General features: G+C 38.5%; 1 protein-coding gene across 1 annotated transcript in view; it reads left to right on the top strand.

The window, feature by feature from the left end:
- Window positions 1-24,726, top strand: part of LOC120528095 (C-type lectin domain family 10 member A-like) — a 63,450-nt gene that overhangs the window by 27,307 nt on the left and 11,417 nt on the right. Inside the window, exons 3-5 of the mRNA XM_039752118.1 lie at window positions 2,807-2,881; window positions 17,393-17,479; window positions 17,570-17,680. Coding sequence (XP_039608052.1) covers window positions 2,807-2,881; window positions 17,393-17,479; window positions 17,570-17,680 — 273 coding nt within the window. The remainder of the gene's footprint in view (window positions 1-2,806; window positions 2,882-17,392; window positions 17,480-17,569; window positions 17,681-24,726) is intronic.

Below are 24,726 nucleotides of genomic sequence, written 5' to 3'. Positions count from 1 at the left end.
ACTACCCTACACAGTTTTCTCAGCTCAAGTCTGTTTACCTGCGTGTCAGTTGCTTAGAGTTGTATAGAGTGAGAAGTCAAGCAAAATAACACCTTTTATAAATACAATATCGTTATTTGGAACACTTGCATTTTATGTGTGTTCCGTGTCTACAACGATCTATGCACAGTAAACACATCAACAGAAATGTTTTTCATGTTTTAGTAATAATTGACAAAATGTAGACATGAAAGTGACTGTTAAAGAGTGAGACAAACAGAGAGAGAGAAAAGGAACTGTTTTGAGACAAGATAAACAATATTTACTTACAGGTATTATTTAATTTTAAATGAAATAATTTTACATGCAATAATTAACATTATCCTACATGTCATGCTCCTCTGGACATGGGACATTTTTAACATGGGTGCTGCTATTTTGTTGAATTGCAGATGCACCATTGCCATTGCCATAAGTAATGACATTACTTGTGTGATTATGTTTTCACATCACCACAGTATGCGTATTCACAATGGTGTTAAGACCTGAAACAATCTACAATGAATTATACTGCTTTCCTTTGCCTTATTAAAATGGATGTTGTATTGTTTGGTATGTATGCTACTTGATAGATGAGATTTTGCAACTGGAACTGGATGAACTGGATTGGATATGGCACTGGAGCATTTACCTCACTCAAGTGGTGCCTGTGGAAGAACACTACCCTAAGCAATAAAATGTGTCTCTTATGCACACATCCTGCCGATTCTGCTAAATGGATTGGAAGTGTGGACACTACTTCAATCAGACCTGAACCAACTCAAGGTATTTCAAATGTGATGCCTGGAACAGATTCTCCACATCTCAGATGAAGTCATCTGGCCAATTTGTGCACAACAAAACTCACTGTTGAAAAGCAAATCCAGCATCAGCAGCTCAGATGGTTTGGTCATGACTGCCAATTGGGCCCAGACCACCTATCAAATCAACTCCTGTGGAGGAGGTCCCACACCCAATGGAGAATACAATGAACTGCACCCAAAAAAACTTGGATCAAGCATGTACTGTTAGATTTGAAGAGCCAGCGCCTTGTCCTCAATCAAGCAAGGGCAGTTGCCATGAACCATAAAGCATAGAAAGGCATTTTGAGCAGTATCTAAAACCCTAAGATCTCAAGACATTGTCACTGCTAACAGCATCACAATGATTTTGTAAGTTGCAGTATCAAAGAGGTGGATGTATTCCTTCACAATTGTTGGGAAGTACTAGTAAACTTTTTAAAATATATGGTGAACAATAGAAGTGGTAGAATATATCTCTCTATTTTAAAAGAAAATCTTGAGACAAGACTATTGCCAAGAGATTTTTTCAAGTCCCACCCTCCTCTCAACCATTTTCAATCACACCCAATATCCTCTCACCTCTCATTCGTGTGAATGCTTTTGTCAGACACAGTTCCTGCTCTCTCAGCTATTATAAATTTACATTTTCCTCACTTTAAGTTCCCAGTAAAACAAGAATTATCATGTCAAATGTTATTGAAGAATTTTACAATGTAATGCTTGTTGTTTCCATTCATGCGTCAGGACAGAAGCTAAATGTTATCTCTATTTGTTCTTCTTTTTCTTTGTTATTACTATTTCTTGATCAACTTTTCTTTTTTAATTCATTAATATTAACATCAGATAGATAGATAGATAGATAGATCTATCTGATGTTAATATTAGATGAGTCTGGCTACAGCTTTCAACAAAAATGTATTAATGTATTTTACAATGATGATAGTTGATGATTTATTTATCAATTGCCATTTGGAGAAGCTGCCAACTTGACAGAAGTCAAAGAAGAGTCAAGAAGATTTGAAGCCTACCTTTCCTCTGCAACATCGGAGAATGAAAGAGATGCTGAAGAACATAAAGCGTGTTGTATTAAATATTCCGTAGTCAGCTGTTAGCACTGCAATCACTGCTTCCTAAGGAGTTCTGTTACACCTTATTGGATTAGCAACTCGTCCAAAGATGGAAAAGGAGAAAAGCCGTATCGATAATTAAAGTAAGGTGAAAAGGTTTCAGAACTAGCCTACCTCCATATATGAGGTATTTTTATTAGTGTTGAATAACTTGGATGAACTGTTGTTATCTTACAGCAAGTCGTGGCAAGTTCAAGTCCTGTTGCATTTTGCACTGCAGAGAAAGACTTAAGCTTCTTATTACAGATCCTACAGATGGTGAACAGAATTCATCTGCTTCAATCTGATGGAGTGAAAAAAGGCAGGAGGGAACTGTAAATCTTTGTGACTGACCAATGTTGTAAATTTGAGCACATTACATTTAAAACTAAAATGCATCATCCAGATATTGAATTACTGACTGTTAAATTCTGTCCATGTTACTGCCTAGAGGGTTAAATTCTATCATCCTGTTTAATGTAAATATAAACCTGTGGCACCTGGAGATCTGATCACAGAATGATCCAACCTGCTAGCCCAATGTCAAGTGGTATCCAAGCCAGAATCTCTTGTTTGTGTTTGGGGTGTTGTTTGTTACATTATTTATATTTTTCCTGAGCTTCTGTAGAGTCTTAATTTCCCTCTGGGACAAATAAAGTATTATCTGTCTAAAGTGTACGGTGTGCGCCTGGGCACCCCTTTAACAATAAAAGTGTTTGTAAGTGTATGACATGGAGGAGCTGATTGTGTTGAATGTTTGTAATATGTTGCATAAAATCACATTTATTTACCTATATACAGTTTAATGGATATATGACTTTATATCTTTAATTTTGTATAAAGTATAGCTTAATATTTTTTCTTTTCTTCCTTAAACAGACCAAAATGAGGATGTCACCTATGCAGAGGTTAAACCTAAAAAAACACAACAAATGGATTCAGGCCCTCAAGCAGGTAAGTTTGTTTAAGTGGAAGGTTCTTTTTTTCTCTATTCCAGTAAACCTTACTAAAAGTTTAAGTGTATGGAAACACGTGTATTCATTGCCTGCAAATCATTGTTACCTAACACATCTTCACCAGTGTAAATGGGCCGGCTGTAGGGTCATCAGCCCAGGAGCCACCCTTCCCTGATGCTTCACCCCTTTAGTCCCAGAATATCTCAGGATGGTGGGGCAGTGGCAGAGATGTCTCCATTCCACTCCTAGCCAGCCCTAGGGTCCTTTCTCTCCCCCTTTTGTGTTTTCTGGCCAAAGCCAGAAGCTCCCTTAATGTGCCTCTTCTATCAGTTCTTTGTTCGCTTCTTTTCCCTGGATCCAGTAACTCTGACAGCGTTCAGAAACTGTTGTGTAGATTTTCCACTGACGCCTGTACAGCAAACTCTCTCAGGCTACTGTCTTCCAACCTGCTTTCACATATGATTCTTCCAACTCCTTGTACATCTCCCTGTTCTTCTCAATAGTCTTCCTCTATCCCATCCTCCCACCGGAAAGTGAGTTTGATCATGATCACCATCCTTCCACCATTGATATTTGTTCAGAAGGGAGTGAGATGATTTTAAGTGGAAACTTCAACTGCTGGTTCAGGTCAGTTATCAGGTTCCACTCACTTCTACAGTAGGTGTCAGTCCAAGCTGTTGCCACTGGGGGATATTTCATGCCCTTTCACCCTGCCTGATGAAGTAGCTCAGCCATTGTGATGTTATGGGATTAGTGCTATTCTCTTCCATCCCACATTTCTTGGACTCAGAAGTGTGTTTTACATGGACCTTTTAGGAATGCTCATTGTTACTTGTGGAAACAAGGTGGACATGCTTATGTGTTTAATATAAGCGTTATTAAATCAGTATTTCATAGGTAATCTGAAGAAGGTACACATTCAACCATTTACACATGACTGGATAGTAGTTATCAGGATCAGCCCTTGTTTATTAAAACTACTCTGTTAAATTCAAAATATCACTATAGTACCATTATTATTATTCAAATTATAGATTTTACGTACTTATTGCCTAATGTTTCCATTTTTTTGTGACCGTGCTGTCCCTGCATTGATGGATTGAAGGCCGGAGGTCCACGTGACCATCATCTTCAAGTTCTTTTATGTGAAGCCTGAAAATCATGAGGACTGATTGAGATCATTTATGTTAGATAGAATGCCTAGAGGGGGCTGGGCGGTCTCGTGGCCTGGACCCCCTGCAGATTTTTTTTTTTCTCCAGCCGTCTGGAGTTTTTTTTTTTTGTTTTGTCTGCCCTCCCTGGCCATCATTACTTTTATTCTATGTTAATTAGTATTGCCTAATTTTATTTTTATATTTTGTCATTTTTTTCTCTTTCTTCATCCTGTAAACCATTTTGAGCTGCAACATTTATATAAATAAATACAGTATTGTTGTTGTTGTTGAAGCAAATCTATATATTCTTCAGGTTCACAACAGTTGCACCTCTCATCCTTGGCTTTAACTGAGCTAAAAGTTTTCTGACAACATGCTAGATTTCCAGTGAGAAGCCATTCTAGATTAATAAAAATATTCAAATGCTGTTCTAACATTTTATTAAAGCAGCAACAACCTGGTAAGAAAAGCAACAGCAAAGTATTTTGTTTTTGATGCATTTCAGCATCATTCTGTAAGCACAACTAGGATTAAAAATTGTCCCTCGAGGTGGAATCAAAGTTTGTTAAGGCTGATGAAGATGCAAGTACAGTAGAACAATATGGTGGGATGGTGGGGGGCTTAGATGGAGGGAAAAGGAGTTGAAGAATAACACCTTGGCTTCTTGATATCACATATTAAATAAACCTGGTGCACTGTGAGTTCTAAGTAGCTACAGTATGACTGAAAAAAAAATCTTCATTATGGCATCAAAGGCACACAGTAGCTATTGGTGCTTTCTCATTTACATTAACATTGGCAGAAGTGACAGCCATCAGAACTGCTGGTGCATCAATGTTAGAACATGAATAGAGTCAGAAAAAAAATGTTGTTTTGTCACATTTGTTCCAGAGCATAACCTGTCATTTATAATAGTTTAGCCACTCATTGATTTGTGCAAAAAGCTGTTAGTGGACCAAAATGTGTTTTCTACTGTGGAAGTGGTGGCAGGCTCATCTCCTCAGAAAACTGACAACAGTGTGAAAATGACACATTACATTCCTTTCTTTTTTTGCTCAGTTGATGCTGTTATCCAAAGTGACTTACAAAAAAGAAGGTCGACATAACTGAATAAACATCAGTCTGGCAGTTATTTGGGAAACAAGTGTTATGGGACAAGGTTGAAAAATTGATCATCACAAGTCAAGAGCTCAGAAAAAAAAAACAAGTGAATCAAAATTCCTAGGTTACACAAACTGATAGCTAATATCAGTTACACTGAAATTCACCACAGCAGGGAGTCATCATATCCATAGGGTGTAGGAAGACCCATTCATCAGCTAGAAGCTACATATGAAACAACTGCAGTGGAGCGAGATTTGATGCTCTGCAGTGGTGGCATCAACAGACACTGTTCGTCGGCAGACTTGAGTGGACAAGAAAGTGCATAGAACCTCACAAGTATCTCTCTATATATTTAAGTACTGACTTGTTGATTCCTTTGTAAGCAAGGATCAAGGATTTGAACTTAATACATTCTGCAAAATAGAGTCAATGTTGTGATCCAAAGAGAGGAGTGAAACGTACCCACCTCAGCTGGTTGAACGACAGACATGCTGTAGCATTTTGAACTATGTGCAGCAGCTTGGTGACACAATTCTGAAACTCCTGCCAGTAGTTCATACATGCACAAGACCAAGGTCTGGACAAGGAGGTAATGCTGCATTCTCTGTTACATACAGTGTGATCTTGCACAGGTTGTATAAAATGAAATCTGCAAGACATAGAGACTGTAGCAACATGGTTCTTGAAGGACAGGTGGTCATCGATCACCTCCCCAAGGCTGCATACTGACGTGATAGTGAGCTGAGCTGAACAGAAATGGCGTGCTGAATAGATGGATGGGCTGGAATAAAAAGAAGGTCTATCTTTGCCAGGTTGAGCTGAAGATTGTGTTTCTTCATCCAGGTTGTAATATTAGTGAAACATGCAGAGTATTCTAGCTAATACCATGTGGTCATCCACTGGGGACAACAGTTTTAGCTGAGTATCACCAACAATGCAAAGGTCCTCCATTAGCATTTAAACCAAAAGGAAAGTGGAAGTAACCATCTGCTTCATTCACTTATAAATGTAACATTGTTTTTCAGTTATTATCATGACTTGATTTGGTTATTCCTGATCTGCCAACAATCTGCATTGCAGTTCTTTTCTATATTTAAATTGATCCATTTTTATTTGTTTATTTTCATGGTTGTAAAAGAAAAGGTGAGTATTATGTAGTTTACTATATACTATTTTCTTTATGTTCAGCAATTGCGCTAATGATATATTTATGTGCTGTAGCCAAAGGAAGCAAATGAGCTCGGTGCATGTGTTCATTGAAATGGTTTCAGCTCTTGAACTGTGTGATAAGAGGAAATGGTTGAAAGGAGTTCATTGTTCATGTTATTTATATAATAGAGAAGTCTGCCGCAAATTCATTTCCATACTGTGTTTGTGAAAACCTCCAAACCAAGGTTAACAATCACTTGTCTAAATACTATAACATAAAGGCACTTTCTAAATGAACTGTATGTGAATACACTTGACTTGAGCATTCATAGTTGTCATCCTCTTTCTCTGTACGTCTACCATTTGTTTGCTTGATGCACTTGCTGCTTCCTGAGCTACTCGTCTTTTCTCCACCCTAGCGGCCCACTTCTTTTCTTCTTACACTGTCAGCTTTTAGCATTAAAACTGATTAAGTCAGTGTTTGTGTTGCAATTACTTAGTATGTTTTCTTTAATTATTCACTTAAGCTGGCAAAAAAGTGTTCAATTTGCCTCAAGAATGATTTAAGATATTAAGAGGTAAGGGAAATAACAGCAAAGGAGGTAAGGGTGAAAACGGCGCCCTTACACATGCACCAAATGGCAGCCCTGCTACCCACTGCCAAGAGTTGATTCTACAATAAAATAAAATAAAAAGAGGAATAACCTTGGAGGTCAATCATCACTCCAAAAGTGGACTGTAGAGGTCACATAGTACACATATATATTGTAAGGGACAACTGGTACTACCAAGACATGGAAGGATTGCTTTGCATTGCTCCCCCAGAATCCTAGATAGCAGTTCCCCTCGATTGCAGCAGTGCTCCTTTTCCCCACAGTACAACATGGGACTTGGAGTTCTTTATCTCAGCCCTGTTGGGTACCATATGACTATGAAAGAAAGCCGCAATCATGCTGAAACAAGTCAGGGGATGCAGTACCACGTCTCAAGGTTACTCATGCACAGTTGAGTGTGAGTCTAACATTCCAAGAGACAAGATGTCAGGAGAATCCTTGTGCAAACCAAGTAAGATTCTTCATGACAAAGCGTAAGTTCACATGTCACATCAATCACAGGCTGCCATCCGAGAATGTGGGTTCCAGCAGCGGAACTATCCACCATACAGTCTGACCTAGTGCCTCCAGATTATTTTTTTGTTTTGAGTTTTGAAGAAATCTTTTCATGGACTTTTTCAAGTGATGAAGATGTCAAGGCAGCTGTGACGTCCTGGTTTGAAGGTCAAACAGAAGATTTTTTTTCAAAGGGGTTAATGTCATTGCAGGAAAAATGGATGAAGTGTATAGAGTTATCAGAAAATCATACTGAAAAATAAAACAAACATTTTTTGAAAACTCTTTTCTTTCCTACTGAGGTAGATGAATTATTGACAAATTCAGAACTCATTATTTAACACTAAAATCCCTGAAGCCGTTGAAAACACTTGTAATCCCGGCCCATCTTAAATTCCTTCACACCTCTGCATCATTGTCTTTTGGTCTGTAAATATGTCAATCAGCACAAGCAGCAAGCAGCCTGCTATCCCAATCTCCCCACCTTCACAGCTCAAGTTGGACAAACAGTTCTCTCAGCAAGTCTCTTTATCTGCATGCGAGGTGCCTGGAGTTGTATAGGGTAAATTATATATCGTTATTTGGAATACATATATTTCATGTGTGTTCCGTCTCTACGAAGATCTGGGTAAGTGTAGGATGATAGGAAATGTGTAACAAGAAATGCTGAACACATACCTAAAACGTATACTAATAATGACGTGAAGTGTATAATGTGGGAGACATTAGTCTAAATATCAAATAAACATGTGCACTTTTATACATTTGGCATTTGGGCTTTTTATACAAGAGTGTTACCAAAAAAAAAAAATCATTCAATTTACATGTTGCTATCAATGAGTTACAAATCTAATCCATCCATCCATCCATCCATTGTCTAACCCGCTGAATCCGAATACAGGGTCACGGGGGTCTGCTGGAGCCAATCCCAGCCAACACAGGGCACAAGGCAGGAACCAATCCTGGGCAGGGTGCCAACCCACCACAGGAACAAATCTAATCTCAAGTGTCAATCAACAGAAAGTTAATATGTAGTCTTAGATGGTGCAGAAGTAAGAACTACTGCCTTATAACCAAAAGGTTTGAGTCCGGGTGCTCCACATTTTGAGTAGTGAGCTGCTAATGTTATTACGATAATATAACAAAAACATACATTTGATTTGAGTCTGTAACACCTGGTGTAAATTTTGGCTACTTGTAAAAGTTAGTGCTTTTTTTTATTATTCAGTTTTATTCTCTCAGTGACATTCATGTGGTACAACAAACTTCCATCTCCCTCTCTGAGTTGATGGCATTTATCTCCATTCTTTCACAAGAGCAGCGATGACCACAGTTGGTGCTGTGGCTGATGCCTGCTCAGAACTATTTGCTGTACTGGCAATCAAAAATACGATGTTCCGTGACCGCTATCAGACTACTATGTGGCATTTGCGCTTTGACAACAAAGAACGTGTGACATACAGTGGTGTGAAAAACTATTTACCCCCTTCCTGATTTCTTATTCTTTTGCATGTTTGTCACACAAAAAGTTTCTGATCATCAAACACATTTAACCATTAGTCAAATATAACACAAGTAAACACAAAATGCAGTTTTTAAATGATGGTTTTTATTATTTAGGGAGAAAAAAAAACCAAACCTACATGGCCCTGTGTGAAAAAGTAATTGCCCCCTGAACCTAATAACTGGTTGGGCCACCCTTAGCAGCAATAACTGCAATCAAGCATTTGCGATAACTTGCAATGAGTCTTTTACAGCGCTCTGGAGGAATTTTGGCCCACTCATCTTTGCAGAATTGTTGCAATTCAGCTTTATTTGAGGGTTTTCTAGCATTTTTAAGGTTTTTTAAGGTCATGCCATAGTATCTCAATTGGATTAAGGTCAGGACTTTGACTAGGCCACTCCAAAGTCTTCATTTTGTTTTTCTTCAGCCATTCAGAGGTGGATTTGCTGGTGTGTTTTGGGTCATTGTCCTGTAGCACCCAAGATCGCTTCAGCTTGAGTTGACGAACAGATGGCCGGATATTCTCCTTCAGGATTTTTTGGTAGACAGTAGAATTCATGGTTCCATCTATCACAGCAAGCATTCCAGGTCCTGAAGCAGCAAAACAACCCCAGACCATCACACTACCACCACCATATTTTACTGTTGGTATGATGTTCTTTTTCTGAAATGCTGTGTTCCTTTTACGCCAGATGTAACAGGACATTTGCCTTCCAAAAAGTTCAACTTTTGTCTCATCAGTCCACAAGGTATTTTCCCAAAAGTCTTGGCAATCATTGAGATGTTTCTTAGCAAGATCGAGACGAGCCCTAATGTTCTTTTTGCTTAACAGTGGTTTGCGTCTTGGAAATCTGCCATGCAGGCCGTTTTGCCCAGTCTCTTTCTTATGGTGGAGTCGTGAACACTGACCTTAATTGAGGCAAGTGAGGCCTGCAGTTCTTTAGACGTTGTCCTGGGGTCTTTTGTGACCTCTCGGATGAGTTGTCTCTGCGCTCTTGGGGTAATTTTGGTCAGCCGGCCACTCCTGGGAAGGTTCACTACTGTTCCATGTTTTTGCCATTTGTGGATAATGGCTCTCACTGTGGTTCGCTGGAGTCCCAAAGCTTTAGAAATGGCTTTATAACCTTTACCAGACTGATAGATCTCAATTACTTCTGTTCTCATTTGTTCCTGAATTTCTTTGGATCTTGGCATGATGTCTAGCTTTTGGGGTGCTTTTGGTCTACTTCTCTGTGTCAGGCAGCTCCTATTTAAGTGATTTCTTGATTGAAACAGGTGTGGCAGTAATCAGGCCTGGGGGTGGCTACGGAAATTGAACTCAGGTGTGATACACCACAGTTAGGTTATTTTTGAACAAGGGGGCAATTACTTTTTCACACAGGGCCATGTAGGTTTGGATTTTCTTTCTCCCTAAATAATAAAAACCATCATTTAAAAACGCATTTTGTGTTTACTTGTGCTATATTTGACTAATGGTTACATCTATCTATCTATGTGTTTGATGATCAGAAACATTTTGTGTGACAAACATGCAAAAGAATAAGAAATCAGGAAGGGGCAAATAGTTTTTCACACCACTGTATTACAGATTTGCTGTGATTTCGAACATCTGGCAATGTCTTGTTGAGAACTGTGTTTTGAATTACAACCCAAGGGCAAAGACTTTCCGAGTCTGTGGTCATAAAGCTTATGGAGCTGTTTCTAGACAAAGGCAGCACCGTAACAACATACAGCTTCTTCACAGCACTCTCACTGGCTAATAGGCTTCTGAACTGTGACACAACTCTGCTTGGCACTGTAATTAAAGTGGGACTTCCACCTGTAGCTAAAGTCACATAACTACACGAGTAACTCGCCACGCTAGTGTTTAAATCTGGCAGTGCCATGCTGACGGTGTACGGGGAGCTTGCATACTTCAATGACTCTTAGTGCTATATTTTTGGATAACTTTGTGCTAAGTTGTCACAAACAATCTAGGGCAAGTGATAAAAAATTGCTCTAAAAACAGGCCTAAAAATCAGCAATCCAAAAATAAGACACCCATAATTGTTTGGTGTTATGATTTGCAAACTCAAAGAAACTCAAACAGGTATGGCAGGCCTCCAATTGAACGTCAGATATGTACTCCTATATCAGGTATGATATACACCAGCATAAAATTAGCCTGGCCCCAAACTCAATAAATAGGCTTCCTGGTCTGCACAAGCCCAACAGTAACTTGGGAAGACTTTTATAAGTTAAAAAAATAAATAAATAAAAAACAGAAAAGAAAGAGGGGAACCATAAATTCCTGGACCAATTGACAACAACAAAGCATCATTAATAAATAATGAGTCTATATTTAAAAAAATGCAAAACAAAAGATTTGCCTACAAGAGGTGTTGGAGAATGTTACTTTTTTAAGAGTAACTTTGTTACATTAGTTTTTACTTACAAAAGAAAACTAAATATATCATATAGTTACTTATTTTGAAATGTAACGCATTACAAACAGTACATTACTTTTGAGTTGCTTTTTCTTGTTTTGAATCAAAAACTGCACAATTCACTGGACAGCAGTTATAAAAACCCATTAACCTTCATGAAACTGATCAGAACCACAACTGAATGTAATTATTCTCTTGTGTTTTATAAATATTGTAATGTTGCTGGGTCTAGAACTTAGAAGAACATGCTCCTTGAGTGCCTAGTGCTTGTGTGAGATGGTAGGAAAATTAGGAGCCTCCTTTAAAAAGCAGTTAAACAACACCACCAAACAACCAAAAATGATAGCAGAGAAAAGTAGACATTAATCCATTCGTCCATTATCCAACCCACTATATCCTAACTACAGGGTCACAGGGTGCAAGGCAGGAAACAAACCCCAGGCAGGGCGCCAGCCCACTGCAGGTAGACATTAATAACTATTGTAAATCCATGAAGACTATGATAAATCTATTGTGACCAAGTGTGGGAATGACAGGTCTTGAGACAACAAAAAGAAAGTTTGGGCCACCAACTGGGTCATGTGACATGCGGGTTCGTCCCATGCTCCCATCTTGCTTCTGGGAGCCCTCGAACCCGACATCGTTGGTAATGTCACTGATAAGCTGTACAATGAGGTACAAACAATGAAGCAAGGGGATGGTGCAAAAAGTGCCAAATGCTTTTATTTAAAACAACAAAACTCAAAACAGTGTTCCAATTAAAGTGCAGTGCATCACAGTTCCTTAAAAAATTATCCATAAAATAGGTGAAACGTGGAGGTTAAAATCCAATACAAAAAAAATACTTTAAAACCCAAGGTTAAAAAACAGCTGGAAGCTGTCCTTTTGAAAACACAAAGCTCGGTGCCTTTCTACTGATGACTTCCCAGGCTATAATAATAATAATAATAATACATTTTATTTATATAGCGCCTTTCCCATGCTCAAGGCACTTACAGAATATAAGAAAGAACGGCAGGGTATACAGTATATAGCATTGTACAAACCAAATAAATAAATAAAGAAGATTACAATAGTGAATTCAGAGAAAAAAAAAGTCTAACAGACAAAATAATTGATGTTCTGCACACACACACACACACACACACACACACACAGGTTACATGAGCATCTTGACAGAGAGGTAAACTGAGAGAAGGGGAATAAAGTCAGGTAGAGCTAAAAGCCTTCCTGAACAGATGAGTTTTAAGTTGTTTTTAAAAGAATTCATGGAGTCAGCTGACCTGATTAATTTCGGTAGGTCATTCCAGAGTCTGGGCACTATACAGCTGAAGACCCCGTCACTCATAAAGTGCAGGTTAGTGTGGGGCACAACAAGATTGCCAGAATCAGAGGACCTTAGTGGGCAGGCAGGCACATAGTGATGGAGAAGGTCACTGATGTAGTTTGGCGCGAGGTTATTTAAGGCTTTGTAGGTTGTTAGTAGAATTTTATATTCGATTTTGTAAGACACAGGGAGCCAGTGAAGATGGAGCAGGATGGGTGTGATGTGCTCACTGCTGCTGGTTTGAATGAGGTCTCTTGCAGCTGAGTTTTGAATAAGCTGGAGCTGTGATATAAGATTAGAAAGGACACCTGCCAGCAGGAAGTTACAATAATCGATGCGGGATGCGATAAAAGCAGGGACAAGTTTCTTAGCATTAGAGAAGGAGAGGAAGGAGGGAACATGGGATATGTTACGGAGGTGAAAGTAAGAAAGTTTCTTAATGTGATTTATGTGGGTGGAGAAAAGAGGGAGGAATCAAAATGACACCAAGATTCTTTGCAGTAGAGGCAGGTCTGATGAGATCACCGCCAAGATGGACTGGGAAAGAGCTCATTTTATTAAGATGCATTTTAGTCCCAATTTGCAGGAGTTCAGTTTTGTTGCAATTTAATTTTAAAGAGTTCTGCTCCATCCAGGTTTTAATTTCACTAAGGCAGGTTGTGAGCTGAGAAAGCTCTGATGAAGTTCCACTTTTAACATTGAAGTAGAGTTGAGTATCATCTGCATAAAATGATAACCCAGTCCATAACTATGAATAATATGGCCAAGGGGAAGCATATAAATACAGAAGAGAAGAGGGCCGAGGACGGAGCACTGAGGAACTCCTTGTGTGACTGATGCTGAGCTGGATCTGTTGTCGCCAAGACTAACAAACTCTTGCCTATCAGTTAGATAGGACTTGAACCACTAGAGGGCAGTGCCAGAGATACCCAGCATGTTCTCCATTCTGGACAGTAGAATGTCATGTCTGACAGTGTCAAATGCTGCACTGAGGTCTAATAGAATTAATATGCTGGTTTGTCCAGAGTCTGCTGCCATAAGCAAATCATTGGTTACCCGTAGCAGAGCAGTTTCACAGCTGTGCTGCCCTGAAACCAGACTGAAAGGGTTCCATCAAATTATTAGTGGTTAAGTAATTGGTGAGCTGGGAGGCTACAACACGCTCAAGAACTTTTGACAGGAAAGGTAAATGGGAAATAGGCCGGAAATTTCTAAGATTATCTGCATCAAGACCAGACTTTTTAACATTGGGGTTACAGAAGCGATTTTAAAAGTGAGAGGCACAGAGCCAGTGTCAATGGATGAGTTTATTATTGTTGTAACAGTTGGGATTATGGTATGAAGGCAGGATTTAAGTAGTGTGCTGGGGATGGGGTCCAGTACACAAGTAGTCAGCCTCATCTTACAAAGCAGGTTATTAACAAATGCAGATGTGACTGGTGAGAACTTAGAGAAGGAGCTGGATGGAGTGGGAAAACAGGGAGAGATATAAACAGATGATGTATTTATGTTAGTTGAATTATTTAGATCTTTAATTATGTTATGGAAAAAGTGGAGGAATTCCTCACAGACTTCAATAGAAGAGGTAGTTGGGCCAGATGCGGGTTCAAGTAGTTTATTAAGTACAGAAAACAAAACCCTTGGGTTATTGTGGTCACTTTCTATTATTCTGCCATAGATGGTGTTCTTAACAGCAGTTATTGCTTCTCTGTGAGCTCTTTGGTGGTCAGAGAAAGCCTATGTACCAGGGGAGTCACCCTACCTGCATCTGACCTTCTCTCTCCCTACTCCTGCTGGTTCGTTTGCCTCACCGACCTCTGGCTCCGGTAGCCTCCACCAAAAAGTGACTTGGGATCCCCAGTGACCAGGGCGCTCATGCTGGGGTATATACATCCCAAGTCCCTACTCCCGCTGCCTTCTCAGCCTTACGTGGTGAGCCATCCTTCTTCTGGTCACTCCCGCTCTTCACAATAAACTCGCGGGAACGAGCATATCGACTGCTCTTCGGGTGCCGGCCAAACACCCAGGCTCTCTTCTCAGCTGCTTGCTCGCTCGCTAGCTCTTTGCACCGGCTTTCCACTCCCTGGTTCCTGTCGCCCTCTCCTGCAGCCTCCATTTCTTTTTTTTCTCCTTTTTCTTTAACTTCTCTTCTTTCTTCTTTAACTCTGTACCACTCGTAGTATTTATATCACTGTATCTGAGTGTGGAATCACAGCTTTACAACAGCTGATCAGAAAGAGAATTATCAGTATACAGCATCAAGCACATGCTGCCTCAGCCATGCTGTCTATTGAACTGCTCTCATATGGCAAATGCTTCAGAGCCTTTCCTCGTGGTTCAGAAACAAGTTTCATCCCAAGAACTGTAAACACACTCAATCAGCCCATCAAGTGCTCCTTGTAGAACTGTTTGTACTTATAAGCACAATTACCTCACTGTAAACTTGCGATACAGTTATAACATTGCACAACCTGAGCCACTTTATAAAGCGCGTATTTACATATGATGACATTTTTTACGATGACATAATTTTTAAGATGAAATGCAGCAAAATATGTTTATTATATTATACAGATAAAACTTTAACTTCATTTAAATAATCTAAATTGTTAATAATTAAACATGTGAGGACACAGCGTCGCACTGCTAGCAAGGAGCTGGTGCTCCGTTACCGAATTGTTCCTGTCTCGCGCTGTATTCTTGTTGGGGCTGGTGTGACACTGGAAGGACAGATGGATAGAATAATTAAACATGTACTATGAAGATATTTCAATGTTTGTTAAAAGTTTTAAAGAATCAGCGTTCTAAGCTTACAGATGGCTTAACAGCTATTATAGCGCTGAATGTGTTGCGATTGGGTATTTGGAGAAAGAAAAGTAAGGACAGGAATTGGGGGTTAGTACGTTTAAAAGGGACAGTACTGCTATAATAAAGTATTTCATTGAAGGTTGCACATGCAAAGCAAGCATCTTGCGTGAGGCATGAACAATCACTGTGCCACCGTGTTCCCATGTTTAATAACATGCTTCAACTCCTATCATCATGAAAAGGATATCAAGTATTCATCTCAGTATTTTATTTATTCAGAGAGTTGTAATATTACGAATGTAATGGATTCTGCGTCCTGTTGGAGGAAGAAAAAGCCCGGAAGCACGTAGTGGTTCACACACATACAGCACATAGAAGATCAAATACAAAACAAAGCATTTAACGTGCTACTTTAGTTACGATGGGATTTAAGAAACTAGTAAATTAAACTATTTTAAGATGAAGTCTATGATGTTCTACTTTAATGACAAAATAAACTATGTGATTAAAGTGGAAATTTAAAAATTAAAGTTGAATTTTCTTGCTTTTTTCCCACTCTGTGCCTATTTTATTTTCTCTGTACCCCAATTATCTTTCATATGACACTCAAACAGCGGGCAATGACTCACCTTTTATGGCCACTTTGATATCTGACAACTTCTTTGTTATGTCGGGCACTGTGCAACTGCTACTCCGACATGCTATGTCACTCAATCAACTTCCTTTTGTTGTTTATGCCACTGTTTAAACCAACAAATAGTATGTTTTTCCTTGCCTCCACTTGGTATTCACTGAAATTCTTTTATTTCCCCCTGTGCTTTTGCCATTGCCTTTTCACAGAACGCTGAACTTAAGGGCTATTTACTGTACCTTGATTTGCATATTCAAAGAGGTGTAATTCTTGGAGTTTGTGGAGTGGCAGCAGGCGCGTGCACATGCGTTACTTTTCACGCTGACCGGGATTTATGGAGCGGAAGAACGTGGAAGTTGGCGAACGCACAGATTTATGCTTCTGGATTTTTTTTGTGCATACGCACATTTCTGCTTTTGTCTTTATGCCATGTTTTAGTGTGAATTCTACGCACGGTGTTATGCATGACGTCTCTCCGCATTTCTCTCTGCTTTGATGCTGGATGCCTTCAGTTTGCAAAAACGAGCTGAGAACTTGCGTATGCCAAACATTTAGCTGCTGTGAAAATGTGCATGGCTTTATGGCAAGTTTAGGTTTTATACATTGCGATTTGAGCGTAGACATGGGAGTTCGCAACTTTTTTGTGCATACACACCATTTATACACGAGAGCCCTGAAGTTTCCAGATACTTTTTATCCAATCTAAAGGACCTTGAGAGGATATACCAGGAAAAATGGGACTGACTGCCCAAATACAGATGTGCAGAGCTTGTAGAGATCTACCCAAGAAGACTCAAAGCCATAATTGCTGTCAAAGGTGCTCCTTATATGAAAGAGAGATTTCAGTTTTTGATTTTTAATAAATGTTGCAAATCATTTTGGAAACATGCTTTCACTTTGTCATTATAGTTTATTGGGTATAGATTGAAAATGCCACATATATCCATTTAAAATAAAATCTATAACTCAATAAAATGTTCCATTTTCCATTTTAACTTCCTGAACACATTTATCAGCACCGTCAACATTAAGTGGATTGTACAGCCTTACATGTGCTAGCCCATCGTAGTTTTTAACAGATTGCTTATATTTCATGTTTGATTAAATTTAGCATCTTACATCTTAACTGCAGCCTTAGCCAGGATAATGGGATTTACTTTCCTCTTCACTGGCTCTGGTAGCCCAAGCTCAAATTTCAAAAATAAAGTTGTTTAGAGCAAAGTTAATTAAGTTAAACATTAGAATAATTAATGAAAGAAAAGTTTATGAAGGGTCATTTCCAATGTTTGCTTTTCAGCTGCTCATGCAGAGAGTGATACCTACTGCAATATAGGCTGGAAAATGACTGGAATTGACAAGCAGTCAAGTGGAAACAAAAGTACCGGTGAGCTCACATTCCCCTAGCTGAAGTTTGTGATAATTCACTGCAAAATATTCTTGCTGTAACTAACAAACTCATTTTTCTTTCTTCCAGATGTATTGGTACCTCCTACTAAAAAGAAAAATAAAACCTTTTTAATGTGGTTGTTGTTAACGTTCCTGTGTGCTGTCTTTCTGGCTGCCATTGCTGCAGTTGTTGTGTTTTGTAAGTATCTTTCAGTGGTGTTTGGGGATGCATTTTTGCCTTTGCCAACAGATATTTCTGTAATCTAAAAACATAATGTATGTGAAAAATAAATATTTTTAAGGATGCACTTAAGTCTTTGTAAGAGGGAATAAAGACCCAAAGGATAAAAGAATAAGTAGAAGAACTCACATTTCAGGAGTTTACCATTTAAAAATGTAGCACTGTATTTGAAAGGGTAAGCTCCATCCATGCTCATGCATTTATATTTTAAAGGGAGAGGAATAATGTCTTCTCAAAGTGTAAATAACACATAGGCCTAAAAATAGGAACCAGAAGACAAAATATTAGCCAAAGGCCATGCCAAATTGGTCAATCTAACGTCAAATCGTTCTGTCATCATGGCCAAATTCTATGTGTGTTGAAAAAAATAATACTAATAATAATAACAATACATTTTATTTAGATAGCACATTTCACATGCTCACAATGTTTCACAGAGTTTCATAAAGAAACAGCAGGTATATGTTAAATTAGATACAAATATTTTCTGAATAAAACACTGCAACAGATAGATACAGGATATACAAAGGCATTAAACAAAATAAAAGACAATAAATCAGAGTAAAATGCTAAATTCAATACTTAAAGAAAGCCTAGCAAATAACACCATTTGTGATGTAACACACAGAAAAATTATATTGAGCATCTGGATAGAGAGCAAGACTGGAAGAAGGCATAGAATGTCAGGTTACGTTCAATTCCTTCCTGAGCAGATGAGTTTTAAGTTGTTTTTTTTTTTTTAAATTAATTGCATCAGCTGATCTAATTAATTTCAGGAGGTCATTCCAAAGTATGGGCACTATGCAGCAGAAGGCCCTGTCACCCATAGAGTGCAGGTTAGTGTGGGGCAGAAGAAGATTGCCAGAATCAGAGGACCTTAGCGGGTGAACAGGAGATGAGCGATGGAGAAGGTCACTGATGTAGTCTGGTGTGAGGCCATTTAAAACTTTGTAAGTTAATAATAGAATTTTATATTCAGTCCTGTAAGACACAGGGAGCCAGCGGAGGTGAAACAGGATGTGTTATGTGCTCACTGTTGTTGGCTCATGTTAGGACTCTTGAAGCAGAGTTGTGAATCAACTGGAGCTGTGATATAAGATATGAAGGGGCACCTGCCAGTAGAGAGTTACAATAATGGATGTGGGAAGTGATAAAAGCACGGACAAGTTTCTCAGCATAAGAAAGGAAGAGTAATGAGCAAACACAGGATATGTAATGGAGGTGAAAGCAGGAAAGTTTCTTAATGTGGTTTATGTGGGAATAATAAGAAAGGAAGGAATCAAAAATGACACCAAGGTTTCTTACATCAGAAGAAGATCTGATGAGATCATCATCAAGAGTAACTGAGAAGGAGCTCATTTTCTTAAGTTGTGCTTTAGTGCCGATTTTCAGGGGTTCAGTTTTGTTGCAATTTAATTTTAAAGACTTCTGCTCAATCCAGGTTTTAATTTCACTGGAGCAAATTGTGAGCTAAGAAATCTCTGAAGAAATTTCACTTTTAACATTGATATGGAGTTGAGTATCATCTGCATAAAAATGATAACCCAGTCCAAAGCTATGAATGATGTGGCTAAGGGGAAGCATACAGATACAGAAGAGCAGATGGCCAAGGACAGAACCCTGATGAAACCCTTGTGTGACTGGCACTGAGCTGGATCTGCTGTTGCCAAGACTAACAAACTCTTGCTTGTCAGTCCGGTAGGACTTAAACCACTGGAGGGCAGTGTCAGAGATAACATGCTCTCCATTCTGGATAGTACAGTAGAATGTCATGTCTGACTGAGTCAAATGCTGCACTTATGTCTAATAGAACTAATATGCTGGTTTGTCTGCTGCCATAAACAAATCATTGGTTACCCGCAGCAGAGCAGTTTCACAGCTGAGCTGTGCCCTGAAACCAGACTGGAAGGGTTCATTCAAATTATTAGAAGTTAAGTAATTGGTGAGTTGGGAGGCTACAACACACTCAAGAACTTTTGACAGAAAAGGTAGGTAAGAAATTGACTGAAAATTGTTAAGATTATCAGCATCAAGACCAGACTTTTTAACAATGGGGTTACAGAAGCGATTTTAAAAGTGGCTGACACAAAGATGTATTGGCTTTCAAGGGATGTATTTATTAATGTTTTAACAGTTGGGATTATGGCATGAAGGCAGGATTTAAGAAGTGGGGATAGGATCCAGAACACAGGTAGTGGGCCTCATCTTACAAAGCAGGTCAATAACAAATGCAGATGTGACTGGTGAAAATTTAGAAAAGGACCTGGATGGAGCGGGAAGACAGGGAAAGATTTAAATGGATGACAGATTTATGTTAGTTGAATTATTTAGATTTAATTTTATTTGCGTAAAATGTGGAGGACTTTTTCCCAGGCTTTGGTAGAGGATATAATTGGGCCAGATATAGCTAGAAGTAGTTTATTAACTAGAGAACAAAACCTTTGGGTTATCATAGCCACTTTCTATTATTCTGCATAATGTGTGCTTTTGGCTGCAGTTAGTGGATCCCTGTAAGCTGTTTGATGGTCAGAGAAAGCCTGGATGTGCACGGTGAGGCCAGTCTTATGTGGCATACTGGCATTGGCTAGCTGCTTTCTTAGACCGTATCTCTTTATTGTTCCATGGAGCTGGATGCTTAAAGGAAACCTCTTTATGCTTTAAAGGGGCTGTTTTATCTAGTTCTGAAAGAAGGACTGTGTCATAGTGATCATCAAGACTATCTGATCGAATAGGTGAATACAGAATAAGATTAGAAATGGAATTAACAAGGGTAGAAGGACAGATATTTTTAAGATTTCTGCAAGAAATCCTACATTTATAGGTAAGAGGAGGGAGAGGTAATGAGACAGTGATCTGTGAACTCTTTTATGATGAAATAGTCCCAAATCACTGATATAAGCATTGTTAAAAATAAGCCAGATGTGCAGATCAAGTCCAATATATGACTACCAGAGTGGGTAGGAAAATCAAAACAGTCCAGTAAGGATAGGAATTAATTTCTTAATTTACATGTAGTAATGTTGATATGGATGTTGAAATCATCAAGAAGAATGACTCTCTGCAAAAGGGAACTTAAGTGGGTTAATAATCAGTCAGATCAGATAAAAAAGATACATTGTATTTTGGGGGGGATAACAACAACAACAACAACAACAACATTTATTTGTATAGCACATTTTCATACAAACAGTAGCTCAAAGTGCTTTACATATTAAAGAAAAGAAAAATGAAAGACATAATTATAAAAATAAATCAACATTAACATCGAATAAGAGTAAGGTTCAATGGCCAGGGGACAGAAAAACAAAAACTCCAGACGGCTGGAGAAAAAATAAAATCTGTAGGGATTCCAGACCATGATACCGCCCAGTCCCCTCTGGGCATTCTACCTAACATAAATGAAACAGTCCTCTTTGGATTTAGGATTCTCATGGAAGGGCTTGATGATGATGATGGTCACGTAGACTTCTTCCTTTTAATCCGTCCATCATTGTTGGAGCATCATGAAGCTTTGAGTAGGTGGAGGTGGCGCAGGCCACCACCACAAAGAAACCGGAAAAAGAAACAGAAAAGAGAGTAGGGTCAGTACCGATTTTAGAGCCACCATGAATAGTTGTTATGATGAATTGAACATACAGAGTATCAGGATTAAGTTAAATTACGATTAAAATGAAGTTATAAAAGGCCATGTTAAAGTAATGTGTTTTCAGCAGTGTTTTAAAGTGCTCTACTGTATCAGCCTGGCGAATTCCTATTGGCAGGCTATTCCAGATTTTCGGTGCATAACAGCAGAAGGCGCGGATAGAGAACAATGAATAAGGCAGGACCTGATTTTGTTATTAGCTTAAGAGCAAGACACTCAAATAACAATGGGCAGTCAATTAGGATTCGTTTGATGTTTAGTTCAGTTCTAATAATGCCTGCGACTCCTTCTCCCTGTCTTGAGCTGCAAGGCTATGTGAAGGAGACATATCTGAATGGTGTCGCCTCTGTGAGATACGTAAAATTGTTAGTTTTTTGCCAGGTTTCTGTTAGGTAAAGCATGTCAAGGTTGCAGTCTGTAATGAATTCTGACAGCACCAGCACTTTGTCATTAAGAGATCTTAAGTTAAACAATGCTATATTAGCTGCCGAGTGTTCATTGTGGACAGATGCATGATCAAAGTTTATTTTAACAAATTGCAAATGTTGAGTTAGAAAATGATTTATTATTTCAGAAGAGACTAAACTTCTGAACACAGTTGAGAATTTAACTGATTTCTGATAGCGACACTATGTTGGATGGTTCACCTTATAAATTACCATCTGCACACTCTCTTTCAGATGAAAAAACTTTAAATACTTTTTTCAGGTTTTAACAATGGATCATTTAAAATGTGTTTGGTTAGTGGTATGTAATTTTTAAAAATTAAATAAAAAACATCAATTTATTAAATACTAGCAAAATACCCACGCTTCGCAGCGGAGAAGTAGTGTGTTAAAGAAGTTATGAAAAAGAAAAGAAAACATTTTAAAAATAACGTAACATGATTGTCAATGCAATTGTTTTGTCATTGTTATGAGTGTTGCTGTCATCAAGAATTTGATTATCATTATTTCTTTCTGTTCAAGTTACATTCCGTGTTCCAAGAGGACACTGGGAAAAAGATTTTTCAATTAATATATCAGAAAAAGAGTGGAAAGTAGCAATGCAGAGAATTCACTTGAGCTCCATATGCGCAAAGCATACAATTATACAACTCCAAATTATATATCGAGCACATCTGTCTCGACTAAAACTCTCCAAAATGTTTCCAGGGCATGATCCAACCTGCAACGCTGCAGTCAAGTCCCAGCCTCACTGGGTCACATGTTTTGGGCCTGCACCAAATTAACATTATTCTGGACAAACATTTTAATTACCTTTCAGATAGCCTTGGACTCACAATCCCTCCTAACCCATTAACAGCTGTGTTTGGGGTTCTTCCAGAGGGTCTTAAGGTGGAGAAAGACAAACAAATTGTGATTGCATTCACTACACTGTTGGCACGCAGACTTATTCTCATAAACTGGAAGAACCCAAACTCTCCTCTTTAAGTCAGTGGGAAACCGATGTGTTATATTATTTGAAATTGGAAAAATCAAATACTCAGTTAGAGGATCCGTACAGACTTTTTCAAAACATGGCAGGATCTAATCAGTAATATTTTAAAATAAGTTCATAAAGCACAGAGAATTTATTAATTTAGGTATGTATACAAGCCTTAAATTTAACGCCGTTTTTGCTTGCTCTCTCAGGGGTGGGGATCGATCTGTTCTTAACTTAATTTTTCTTTTTGTAAAAACTTGATTGCTTTGTATGGATTGTAATAAAATTAATAAAAAAAAAAAAAAAAAAAATACATTCCGTGTTTGTCAACCGTTGTAAAGATAACAGTTTTATTAATCGAAGTGTTCACTACTCAAATCGCTACTCGTGAATCTAAGATGTTTAACAGGCATTCCCGGTATTAACCTGTGGATTTGCCTGCGAGTATTTAGCGACAGCATGTCTATTAATTTGTGGATTTTTCTGCAAGTATTTAGCTTACAGTGTCTCTATGAACTTGTGGATTTGCCTGCGAGTATTTAATGGCAGCATCTCTATTAAGTTGTGGATTTGCCTGCAGTATTTAGCGATAGCATGTCTATTAACTTGTGGATTTTTCTGCAGTATTTGGCGGCAGTGTCACGAAGTTGTTTCCGTCTAGCTGCATCAGAAAATGTACCACAACGTCTGACACGCCTCCTTTTACTGTTTTCTCACAGCTTGGATTGCTGCTGTCATGATTGGTTTGTTTCATGGTTTAAGCGACAGACGGCCTTATATGGGAAGGCAGTCAATTACGTGGGAGGCGTGGGAATGGGGGACGCAATATAGGCAGGGCAGCCAACCACGTGGGAGGCGTTGTGATGGGGGACGCAACGCCGCCTCACACAGCGACCGAACTGAAGGCTATGATCGTATATATGTACATAAGTAGGATTCAATTATAACCGTTGGACGTAGAATTTCTAAATGTAACCTGCTTAACTTTTGGAAGTAGCCTGTAAGGAATGAGCCTGCCAAATTTCAGCCTTCTACCTACACGGATGTTGGAGAATTAGTGATGAGTGAGTGAGTCAGTCAGTCAGTCAGTGAGGGCTTTGCCTTTTATTAGTATAGAAAAAGCCAAACAAAGAAATATCATAAAAGATACAAATTTCAACATGCAATAATAAAGTCAAAAATTGTTAAAAAACACTGTCCTTGAAACAGAACTAAATTGTAATTATTGAAAATGTTTAAAGCTAAAGGTTACTCTAAGTTACAAATCAACTCAGTAAAAACAAAAGATAAAACTCAGATGTGTTCGCATGAAGTTTGTGAGACTTGCCAGGAACTCTTTTGGCTATGTGCCACTTGCTAGCCAATCTATGTCTTACTTTTACTGCAGTTGTTTTAATTATTGAGGAGTGACCTCAATAACCTTGATAAACCCTGCAGGGAAGAAAGAGGCAATTTTGCACACAATTGACGTCTTCATAAAATTTTAATCAATCTGGATAAAAGACAAGGTATAGAAAATACAAAAGCAACATGGTATTTATTAATGTAACAATACCAAATAGAAAACAAAAAATAACAGCTTACTGAAAATTAGAAATGTCAGAGGTGGCTATTGTCTTGGAAGGCTTTTGGTTCAGAGATCGGTGTATATCACAGGTCGCGCTTTCTGACATTCAAATCAGATGGCCTCATGTCTCTCGATCTCTGATATCGCCTTCTATGTTTCCCTTCTGTCATTTTCTTCTGTTTAGTCCCTCAGACCAGCCATATTTATGTTAAAATGTACACATGTGATGTTGGAACATGTGACATTAAACACATTTGATTGGCTATGTTTTCCTGATGATGAATGACTCAAAGTGTTTAATCTTTTAAATTGCTCTTTCCTTCCTCAAACTGTAATTCTGTAACTCTTATCAATATGATATCCATCCGT

Source organism: Polypterus senegalus, chromosome 4 (genome assembly GCF_016835505.1).
Source record: "Polypterus senegalus isolate Bchr_013 chromosome 4, ASM1683550v1, whole genome shotgun sequence".
In the NCBI taxonomy this organism is placed as follows: Eukaryota; Metazoa; Chordata; class Cladistia; order Polypteriformes; family Polypteridae; genus Polypterus; species Polypterus senegalus.
Note: the sequence above shows the minus strand (reverse complement) of the source record. Positions and strands in the feature narration are given on the sequence as shown.